This window comes from Salvelinus fontinalis, chromosome 5 (assembly GCF_029448725.1).
Source record: "Salvelinus fontinalis isolate EN_2023a chromosome 5, ASM2944872v1, whole genome shotgun sequence".
Lineage (NCBI taxonomy): Eukaryota > Metazoa > Chordata > Actinopteri > Salmoniformes > Salmonidae > Salvelinus > Salvelinus fontinalis.
The window spans coordinates 48,275,154-48,287,343 of NC_074669.1; the positions used below are offsets into that span (position 1 = coordinate 48,275,154).

Below are 12,190 nucleotides of genomic sequence, written 5' to 3' on the forward strand. Positions count from 1 at the left end.
AAAGATACAGATCTTGTGAATAAAGCCACCATTTCAGATTTTTAAAATGTTTTACAGGGAAGACAAAATATGTAAAGATGTAAATCTATTAGCTAAAAACACATTAGCATAATCCACCATCTTTTATTTGTCCACCAACACCAGTAGCTATCACCAATTCGGCTAAACTAAGATATTTATAGCCCCTAACCAAGAAAAAAACTCATCAGATGACAGTCTGATAACATATTTATGGTATGGGATAGGTTTTGTTAGAAAAAAGTGCATATTTCAGGTAGATGGCATAGGTTACAATTGCACCCACCGTCACAAATGGACTAGAAAAACTACATTGAGCAACGTGTTTACCTACTTACTAATCATCAAACATTTCGTAAAAATACACAGCATACACTAATCGAAAGACACAGATCCTGTGAATACAGACAATATTTCAGATTTTCTAAGTGTCTTACAGCGAAAACACAATAAATCGTTATATTAGCATAGCACATAGCACATAGCAGCCCAGCATTGATTCTAGCCAAAGTGAGCGATAAAAGTCAACATCGCCAAAAGATATTAATTTTTTCACTAACCTTCTCAGAATTCTTCCGATGACACTCCTGTAACATCATTTTACAATATACATATACAGTTTGTTCGAAAAGGTGCATATTTAGCCATACAAAACCGTGGTTACACAATGAAAATAGTAGCAAAACAAGCCTGAAAATGTCGGTCGCCATCTTTCAGAGTGATCTAGTTTAATTAATAGCTAATCATATACTTGACTAAAAAATACAGGGTTTACAGGAATCGAAAGACAAATTAGTTCTTAATGCAACCGCTGATTTACATTTTTAAAATTATCCTTACTTTTCAATACAGGGTTCGCCAAGTGAAGCTATACCAAACAAAATGGCGAAATATGCGTTTAAAATATTTCGACAGAAACACGATTTATCATATTAAATATTGCTTACTTTGAGCTGTTCTTCCATCAGATTCTTGGGCAATGTATCCTTTCTATGTTATAAACGTCTTTTGGTCGATAGATGTCCTCTGTCCTTCGAAATGTCCACCACCAACGACCGACACCCCAAAACGTGTCCAAAGTTTCAGAGTGCACAACAAATAAATTCCTCAAAATCGCACTAAACGGATATAAATTGCTATAAAACGGTTCAAATTAACTACATTATGATGTTTTTAACACCTAGAACGAGTAAAAACATGACCGGAGAAATATTGCTGGTTAGAAAACGATTTGGAACGAGGCAGGTCCGATGTCCTTCACGCTTCAGGCGCACGACGAGAAAGGGCGGTCTCTATACATTTTGGTCTTTTATAATGGCTGTGAATATCCCATCGATTCCATTGAAAGCGTGATGACGTACAGACACCCAGAGGAAGACGTAGGCAGTGTCGGTTTCTTCATAGCATTCACTGTCGCCTTAAAAACAGACCCCAGATCAGAGGTAAAAAATTTTGAAATCTGAACCCTGTCATGAAAAGTGCTGTAGAAATTGTTCTGTACCACTCAGAGACAAAATTTCAACTTCTATAGAAACTAGAAGGTGTTTTCTATCCAATAATAACAATAATATGCATATTGTACGATCAAGAATTTAGCACGAGGCAGTTTAATTTGGAGACACAAATATGCTAATGCGGAACAGCACCCCCTATAGTTCCAAGAAGTTAAAGGCTATAGGCTCAATGTGCTAACTTCTGTCAACTCATTTAGACAATATTTGTATATTTCCCACTAGATCTTTTGATTCTTCAAAATGTCAGACCAATTTTCAATCCTTTCAGGGATAATAAGTGAGTATTCTGTACATCTGTCATTCATGTAGCCTACTGGTGTCAGGGTTGTGTGTAGCGAAGTACCAGAGTCAAAAGCAGGACACAGGTGTTTGAGCGAAACATAAAACGTTTACTCAAAATACAACAAAAATCCACAAAGGGAAAAAACAGAACTAACAACAACCACTAACGTAATAAACAATCACCGACAAAACAGAAATGAAAGCAAGAGGGTTAAATAGGGAACATGATGGGGGAATTGAAAACAGGTGTGGATAATACAGACAAAACAAAACGAAACTGAAAAGTGGATCGATGGCGACTAGAAAGCCGGTGACGTCGACCGCCGAACACCACCGGAACAAGGAGAAGGGCCGACTTCGGCGGAAGTCGTGACAACTGGATTTTTACTGACCTACTTTTAAAATTGTCTTTTGATTCCCAACATTTTGTTACTTTTAGCTACTTAAGGCTCATGGTTGTTATGAATATTCAGAATGTGATCTCAAGGCCATGTTACAGTAACACAATCATTTTCCTGTCACACTCAAGATTAAATTCAAATAATGTAGATGGTAGGCCTATAGCATACTAAGTAGATGGATGAGCAATAACACACCCTCTTCTCTTGTTGCTTTACTGACAATTTAATCAAAACACATCAGTCAGTCCCATCAGTTAATAGTAGCCTATGTAACATTTTGTATTGCAGTTTTTTCTGAATGCTTAAACACTAACAGTGATTCTTGAAGCACTATCTCTGAAACCATTAAAACTTGTAACATTTACCAAGTGTGCCAAACTGAATGCACGTTCTCTGCTTTACACTCAGTTTGTAATTTTATAACACACTTTTTTCAAAACTTTAAACACAACTCACTGTTTTACTCAGTTTGCAATTTAATAACACACTTATAGCAAAACTGTAAACATTGGTCTACATTGCTACGCTATTTCGCCAATTGCCTTTCCACATTGACACATGTGAAACAACTTTTAGATAATGAGTTCACTTACAAATCAGAGCTTGAGCACTATAAATAGGCCACAGGTAAACATTTGGTTGGACAGCAATGGAGGCCAATATTGGACAGAGAGTATGAGGGGTGAGAACTAGAGGAGGAGGAAGAGGAGGATGAGGAGGTGAAGAAGTAAGAGGAAAAGGAATAGGAGGAGGAGAAGAAGGAAGAGGAAGAGGAAGAAGGAAGAGGGGAGAAGGAGAGGACGGGGAAGAGAAAGAGAAAGAGGAAGGGGAGTCAGGAACACAATAACTTATGAAATCAGAGTGACTGTGGTTGACCATGTTGAAAACCATGGGATGAGCATGAGGGAGGCTGGGCAACGGTTTCAACCAAATCTGAGCCGCTATACTGTTGCAGGTATCATCCGAATATTTCGAAATGAGAACCGGTAAATAACTGCAAGTGCTGTAGTCTTACTGGTACAGTAATATGTACGGTACTTTCATAATGAGAAAAATCTATCACTAAAACCATTCAAATGTTTTTACAGAACTGCAAGAAAACCCGTATCTGGTGGAAGAGGTTGACTGTTCACCCCAGAGCAGGAGACCCACATGTAAATATGGTCATTGCAAATAACTGCATCAGACTCAGAGACCTGCAGGACCACATAATGGCAGACAACACCATATTCCAAAACGTCAACAGAGTGAGTCTCTCTGCAATGTCTTGTCTACTGAAACGCACTAGAATTAGGATGAAGCAGCTGTACAGAGTCCCTTTTGAAAGAAACTCAGACCGTGTAAAACAACTGAGATATGAATATGCGCAGGTAAGCTATACTATCCTATCATTGGTGTTGGATCTGGAAGTGTATGGTGCTACATCCATCATTTAGACTAGGGTTCGTGCAGATTTGAAGTCATTCATGACATTCAGAACGAGACTGATATGAGGTAATAATTATTAATGGATGACTAATATGATAATGATATTGTGAAATATTCTTGAGTTAATTCGGGAAACGGTAACTCATTAAACACATTTTTGATGTGTTGCCCCAAGATTACTAAGAGTTCATTGTTACATGATTAATTTAATCACGTAATAATTAAACATAGTTATTTGCCAGGATAGGCAGAGGGGGCTTTACTTGGCTCACCGCGCTCTATCGACTCCTTGTGGCGTGCCGGGCACCTGCAGGCTGACCTTGGTCGTCAGGTGAACAGTGTTTCCTCTGACACACTGGCTTCCGGATTAAGTGGGCGGGTGTTAAGAAGCGCGGTTTGACGGGTCATGTTTAGAAGGAAGCATGAATCGACCTTCACTTCCCGAACAAGGAGAGTTGCAGCGATGAGACAAGATTGAAACTGGGGAGAAAAAGTGGGTAAAATACCCACAAAAGAAATGTGTGTTGTTATAGATGCACATTCGATGTCTGGGGAAAACAATTGTTGTTTGGTTTGAGGTTTAGGTTTAGTTAAGAGTTAGGGTTAAGATTAGAGTTAAGATTAGGATTGTTGGTTGTTACCCCATTGCCCTCTGACCTCCAGGCAGTGGTGTCCCCTTCTTCCCCCAGTACAGCTGTGTATCAGCCCTCGGGGGTTCTAAAGATGACAGACAGGGGAACCTTAAACTACAGCTGATGGTGAGCTGTAGAGTTCTTCATGTTTGAAAAAAATTCCAAGGCACTTCTCAGTGGGGCACAGACATCAATTTAATTTAATGTCTATTCCATCTTGGTTCAATGTCATTTCATTGACATGGAAACAACGTTGATTCACAATTTTAATGTATGTTTTATGTTGGCATACTGTATATCCGCAAGGAATGTTAAAAACAATTGCAACTTGCATGTTTCAGTTATAGGTTGCCTTCATGATGGCTTTTGAGTTATAGCTTGTAACATGTTATGACATAGTTTGAACAATCTTATATATTGTAGGTGATTGATATGTTGTGTCAGATACTGCAGACTGAGTCTATATGGGATGTCCAGCAATGGATTCTGACAGCTGGTCAAAGAGGTAAGTGCACTGGACTGCACATATACACCAATCCATTTAGCATGCAGTCACTGTTATCTAGAGCCCTTTTCTAGTTGTTGAAATCCAGCTGCAGAGCATAGTGAGGGAAAGACAAGATTAGATAGATAAGATAGTTCTTTATTCATACCCCAAAGTAAATGTGAGATCATCAGCCATATTAACAGTAACAAAATGGTACATTATCAAGAAACCTTTTATCACAACATTAAAGTGAGACAGGCAGAATGAACCAAGAATATTGCAGATGAGCGAGATGCACTCACACAAAGACTTTAAAAGTCCCCAAAATACTGTTTATTGGTAGTGGTGTAAAGTACTTAAGTAAAAATACTTGAAAGTACTACTTACGTAGTTTTTTGGGGTATCTGTACTTCACTATTTATATTTTTGACAACTTTTATTTTTACTTCACTACATTCCTAAATAAAATAATGTACTTTTTACTCCATACATTTTCCCTGACACCCAAAAGTACTCTGTAATGTCGTGTGTGTAGGTGGCAAGGAAGTCAGGCACCGGAAAATCGAACTTGGTATAAATGGAGTAGTTTAATAGTCCTAACAAAACTCCAAAACCAAAGTTACATAATAAATAAAAGTGGGAACAAGAACCCGTCGCGCACCAATACATAATACACGAACACACAAAACAAACAATCTCTGACAAGGACATGATGGGTAACAGAGGGTTAAATACACAACATGTAACTGATGGGATTGGAACCAGGTGTGAAGGAAGACAAGACAAAACCAATGGAAAATGAAAAATGGATCAGTGATGGCTTTTCCACCACTGTTAATCGGGACCATAATCCCAAGCCCCTAATAATATCCATCAGGATGTAAACATTGATCTGTCATGCCTTTAACCTGTGGTGGTATTTACTTTTGTCCAGAAAAGGACCAGGTTCTAAGTCTGCTGTGTTCCGCCCTGGCCAAGGACCCTGTCTCAGCCTATGAGGCTCCAGGAAGAGAGCAGCTGACGGTGAAGGAGGTTCAAAACTTCCCTCCTGCCTCCAGAATGGCTTTGGTGAGTGAGAAGGATACCACCAGGTTAGTATTTCCAACCAGAAAATGACGTCATTGTAAGACACCTATGCCATATGTTGTTATCTGGGAGGATTGATTGTTGAAACCATGGTTGTGTTTTAATTGTTGGGTCACTTGAAGATGGCAAACGCTTTTAGTGGATAACAGATAAGAAATTATGTTTTGGAACCATTGTACCTTGCAAGTTGGCTGCACACTTCATAGCATACAGGCCTAAAAAGTAATTGATGATGTGTGGGGAAAAAGCCTAGTTCTTAGAGAAATCTATTTGAAATTGATTTGATGATGATCATGATGCCATGCCATGATGATGCAATGCCATGTAGCATGAAATCATCATGCTACCAAGAAATAGTACATCGAGCTATAACTATTTTCTGGCCCCTTGAATCATGTCCATATCTGGCTGCCACTTCCCCCCTGGACAAATACTGTAAGTTGTGCACCCTGCAGTAGGTGCTGTATATCAATACTGCTACCCACTGACCAATACATTTGCCTATTCAAAAAGGACAGCCTGTAATGCATTTACAAAATGTATTATCTTTACACTTCACAGAGATCATTCCCTAGAAATGATGTCAAACTGTGACACCGGGAGAGTCTCCAAGGTTATGTGCTGACAAATAATATAATTAATTTACCTAGTAATTGATATGTTGATTAATTCAATCAAAATCTGGAGTTCTGTCTATCTATAATGCACCATTCCCAGGTAAACTGGAGGATGCAGACACAGAGAGGGCAGAGTCCAAGACCCCCAGGGAGAAGCACAGCGCCAGACCCCTGAGAACCCAGAGGACCCTGGGTAGCCCCACCGTGTGTCACCTCAACCAGAAGGTGGTCCTACGGTGCACCAAGTGGGCCCTGAGGCCTCACACACAACCTGAAGTGTTCCAGGCCGAATGGCCCAACTATACCCAGCAGGCACCTGGCTCACTCGTGACTTAAAACACCACTCTGGCAATACACCTGGGGCTGGTTCAGGAAGTTGCAACGTCACTGAACGTTCAGATAGAAATGTATGATGTAGAAAAGATACCATTGTCTGTCATGTTGAATAGGTTATTGTATCAGCTCTAGTGATTTTATTTCTATCAGCAAAACACTGAACGTTGTGCCCTTATGAATGTACCCCTCCTGTGCATCTCAATACATGTCTTACTCAGCAATTGGTAGTCATTCTGTTCTGATTTGGTTTGAATTAGATTTTGAATGAGTGTTTGATTGAGTTGGAAAGGGAGTTAAAATGGGACTTGAAATTGTGATAGACAACAAAAAATACTCAGACTTGATTAATGTCTTCTAGTTTTACTCGCTATAGTGCCCTTATTACTGTGTCATTTGTTTTATGTCATTACAGTCTAATGAGTATGGTTAATTACTCATTATTACGCTCTACTTAGAGTTACTTTGGGTTAGGGTAAGGTTAGGGGTAGGGTTAAGGTTAAGGTTAGGGTTATTGCTACAGTGTAATCATTAGTTACAACAATACTTTTTCCACTGCAATTACATAAGTAGTCACACACTAATAATGGCAATGTAAATTAAGTGTTACCACATACTGCACCACTACCAGTATTTCTAGACTGACAATTGATCAGAACAAAAGAATAACATCCTCTGAAAGACTATAAAGACAATATGATCTGACTCAATATCTCTGTATATATCTCAATTTTTCCCCAAATGCATGAAAAAATAAAGTGAACTGATGAATGCCTATTAATGAATACAATAGATTGATTGGAAATCACTCAAAATTACATTCATCCAGACATCGATGAAGTAGGGCTGCATGCAAAATCTAATTTAATCATTGTGGTGTTGTCGCTGATGACAGAGTTGATCTAATCAGAGAAGTATCACCTTGAAAGGAGGCCTCCATATTCCTTTCCGAAGTGTGAGATACTTTGTATATGGTTAATCAGTAGAAGAATATGAGCTACTAAAAATACAGATAGATAGGATTCTCCAATAAAGACTATTATAAGAACGACTTCACTGTCAAGGAAATTACTTCACTGCTTGATACATTCTAGAACTGTTATTTCCTTTTCACCCGCAATGTAATCAAAGATATGAATCATCTATAATGTAAACCCAGATAAATTTGTCCCTGATGGGAATGGGGGGTCACATGTCACGGATCAGTCCGCGTCCCCTCCCCACATGTCCCCACATCCATCCTTACCATTAGAGTGGGGAAACGCAAAACTGACCTCAAGTTGGTGCTTACAAATTCCCCCAAACCGCACACAAACACGGCAGAAAGCCAAATACTTACCATTGGCTCATATGCTGGCCGTTATAGTGTGACGTGTATAGTCAATTTCCTTCAACCGTGTGTGCAACAATGTCAATCTGTTTTATTACCGACATGCAAAATTAGGTGAAAGGTTCAATCTCAAATTGACGCCGTCTCACTACCGAGGGGGTAAATGTCACCAGTGTTTTAACCCCTTTAGACGTACGTTGTAAATGTAGAGTTTTATTGTTTTAAACTTGTTTCTTAAAGTTGGGCAGAATTCGGAAGTATCGCTACTGCTGTGAAACTACTGTTTTAGCCTAAATGTAATTGTCTTGCTGATTTTATCATGATGGGCTACTGCTTGAGAACGAAACATAGATATCAATTCGCATTTGTGCATGCGCTGTTGATAAGCCTATCATCCGATCATTGGGTGTCGTAACGTAAATTAACTGCTCCCGTATCCCCCGGCGACAGTGGGCATTGCACTTATCGATATTTGAAGGGATTGTCAAAACTCAGCTCTACAAGTTAATGATTTGCTCTTTATCTCTTACTTAGTTCTTGAGCGTGGAGTTTGGATTCTGACCTCCACATCGTTAAACATAATTTGAGTAGCTTCGGGTAGCTGAGCCTTTCTTTCTGGCCTGTGAGCGCCTATTCCATAAACTTTTACCTGCAATCACCTTCTTGCTCCTAATTTAGTGCAAAATGTTAGCTCTCTTTGTGCTTTTGCTCTGCATGACATCTTCATTTTCTGCTTCTAATAGAGGTGAGTTATTGGGTTTTTTCATGTACCGATATGTGTGATGAATATGTTGTGTTATATTGTGTTGGTGTGATTTGCTTAGAGAGTATTTTAGGAGTTGGGCTCTAGGCCTACAGTCAGTGACCTTGGAACTTCTGTCATAAAACCTTTGAATGGTCTTGCAACAGCCAAGAAACCAACAAATCACTTTCGCTGGAGATGGACAAATTCACAAAACATGTTTGTTCCTAAATTCAATAGTTAAATAGAGTTTCCTGGTGATGTAATGTGGGCTCCTGAGTAGCGCAGTGGTCTAAGGCGCAGTGGTCTAGTGCTAGAGGAATCACTACAGACTCTGGTTCGATTCCAGGTTGTATCACAAGCGGCCGTGATTGGGAGTCCCATAGGGCGGCGCACAATTGGCCCAGCGTTGTTAAGATTTGGCCGGGGTAGGTCGTTGTAAATAAGAATTTGTTTCATAACTGACTTGCCTAGTTAAATAAACATTTAAATACACAACCAATAGTAATTAGTGCCCTAAACATTTGAGGCAACCTGCAGGGTAGATATTGTGGATATTACTGTAGTTGGTGGTGGTAAAGTCGTTTTTTTGGGTGCCATATCTATTCATCATAGGCGATATGAATGAAATTATTTCATGTTCAACTTGGTCAGTAGAAACTGAGGCAGTTGACAAAGTGGATGAATACAGCTGTCTGTGACAGATTTTGTATGTTTGATTCAGCACTTGGTGAAGCAACTCGAAAGTGACACGTCAGTCTTGACTAGTGGCCTAATGTTACTTATTTTGGAATGATACACTGTATTAGAGCAATAGAGAACTTTAGTATTCCACCCACAACGTTCACTGTCTCCAGTGTTGATTGTGTCCATCAGAAACGTAGACCATCTTAGGTTTAGTTTACAAGGGTTCTCGTAATAATGACACAATATTACAAGCTGCAATTGCACCACCATGAAGGGCTCACCTTCTCACCTTCTGAATCTAGGATGTATACATATTACTGTCTGTTTTAAATAATCTGCTACAGAGGATAAGATTTTTGGAAGTATTTTGCCCAAAGCTACACATAGTTTTACATGTGTCACAGTCTCATCCACCTGCCTGATCTTTCTCTGTCGAACCAGTAGCAATTAGCCAGGGGACTAGGTAACGTGTGTAATGATTAAACGGTTAATTGTTGCCTAGCCAAGACATTACAAATCTAACAGAGTAATTCATTCCTCCAATCTGAACTCAAGCCTTTTTTGTAATGATTGACATACAAAGGGAAGTAATTGACTGCTGAGGATAATACCTTCATTCAATCACTGCTTAATGGTTATATACCAACTATTTTGTTTAGGAGTTGTTTTGACAGACATCTCACTCAGCAGTGAGGGCCCTTTAGTGTTAATCAGCTTACTGACATTGTGCAGTTACTGATGAAAGACCTTGATATTTATTTAGAGAAACACCTGGTCTAAGTGACTCCCAATCCTTTGGGGTCCTCAGGGTCTCAGTAGCCATGTTCCAACTGCTCTTAGCCTAGTACAAACACCCTGGGTTGTCACCCAATTGACTCCAGAAAAGTGACACAGGAATATTCTACTCCAGAAAAGTGACAGTTGGTTTCAACTAGCCAGGGTTAACAAATGCTTGTGTAAAAGGATGTTAAACTGGCCCTGGGCTAATTTTAACCCAGGGTTAAGGATAGCCCTGGGCTAAGAGAATGCAGTTTGAAAAGGCCTAGTGGGGCTCAAAAAGAAAACAGACTGAGAACCCCTGCCCTAAGTCACTCATATCACTGTGAGTTTTGATATTAATCTGTGATTCCAGCATGCCCCCTCTTGTTGTTTCAGGTGCTGGTGCTGCTGGACCCAGGCTGAACAATGACCGGTTGTACAAATTCAGCTACACCACGGAGGTGCTGGTGGACAGGGCCAAGGGGTCAAAAGATGGCAGTGCCGGCTATAGGATCTCCAGTGACGTGAATGTCAATTTAGTGTGGAGAGACCCCAGCAGCAAGGACGACCAGCTCATACAACTGGTGGTAAATAATCGCACAGCACCACCTCCTCACCCTGACCCTGACTTTGCTGATAGCTACATTGAGGGAAAATGTACTGGACTGATGGTACCTGCATCTGATGGTCAACGAGATCAAATCACAACGTCAGTGATCTTCAGGTCGAAAAGTCGGAGCTCTAGAAAGATACCCGGGTTTCCGACTTGGAATTCCGAGTTCAAAACGATTTTTCCCATCTGCCTCTCACGGTCCCTGCTCTCCTTCCTTTCCTGCAGTGAGACTGACCAGAGAGAGGGGACACCGTCTTCCACCTGATGGCGAAACTCGAGTCGCACCGCATCTGCCTCATGCACAAATTCATGTTGTTCCTATGACCAGAGAAAGTTAAATATTCCTTAATATTAAAATCGACACGACGAGCTGCTAATAATAATAAAACGCAGGGCTATCGATACTTGGCTACTCATTCATTGCAACTGCAGCCCGAGCGGAAGTACGGAGAAGCGTTTTGTAATAGTGTTGAATAAAAACAGTGACAGTGCTGAATATAAACTTGAACATGAACTCACTTGTAAAAACAGCTGTATTCGTTGAGTCTCTCTGTGGTCATGGTTTTAAAAGTTATTAAATCTTACATAGACTAGTAGCCTATTAAACGTGGCTGTGGCCAGGGTCATGGAAGCTCTGTAGCCACTGTGATTTGAGCTATCTGATTGGGCAGCGCAGTAGGTGCACTCGATTTAGTCACAGATTTGCCAGGTAGGCGGAGTTTGTCTCATGGGAACACTTTGCTACCCGGTGTGCAGGACTTTTGAATCAAGTGCACCTACCGGCAACAGCGCAACACGATTTTTAAAAAGGAGCACAAGCCTTTATTGTTCGTTGGCTTTTCTACATACATATTTGGTGAATGACATGGAATGCCTTGAAGATTGATTGCGATCAACCGGTTGGCGACCACTGCACTAACTGTAAGTCGCTCTGGATAAGAATGTCTGCTAAATGACTTAAATGTATGTTGGATAGATTAACCTGAATCCCAAATCCACCGCTAAAACCCCAGCCCCTAGACCATATATAGATCTGAGAGTATTGGATACGTGTAACTGCTTTATGGCAGTAACCCTACCTCGCCAAATGATAGCCTAGTTGGAATTTTCACTATAACACTTAGACCTATCCAGTCTTTTCAGATCTACACAAACGCAGAGAAGGCAGTGAGTAAGGGATAGGGGTTGATTTAAGATTCATTCAGGGTCAGACAGAGACAGTTTTTGTCAAACCTGGTTACATGTTTCCCTGGGATATTAA

At 40.2% G+C, this 12,190-nt stretch overlaps 1 protein-coding gene across 1 annotated transcript in view; it reads left to right on the forward strand.

Moving 5' to 3' along the window:
- Positions 1-8,683: 8,683 nt before the first annotated feature.
- The window catches only part of LOC129855743 (microsomal triglyceride transfer protein-like), a 44,963-nt gene continuing 41,456 nt past the window's right edge, over positions 8,684-12,190 (forward strand). The window contains exons 1-2 of the mRNA XM_055923727.1: positions 8,684-8,873; positions 10,713-10,903. Coding sequence (XP_055779702.1) covers positions 8,813-8,873; positions 10,713-10,903 — 252 coding nt within the window. The 5' untranslated portion in view covers positions 8,684-8,812. The remainder of the gene's footprint in view (positions 8,874-10,712; positions 10,904-12,190) is intronic.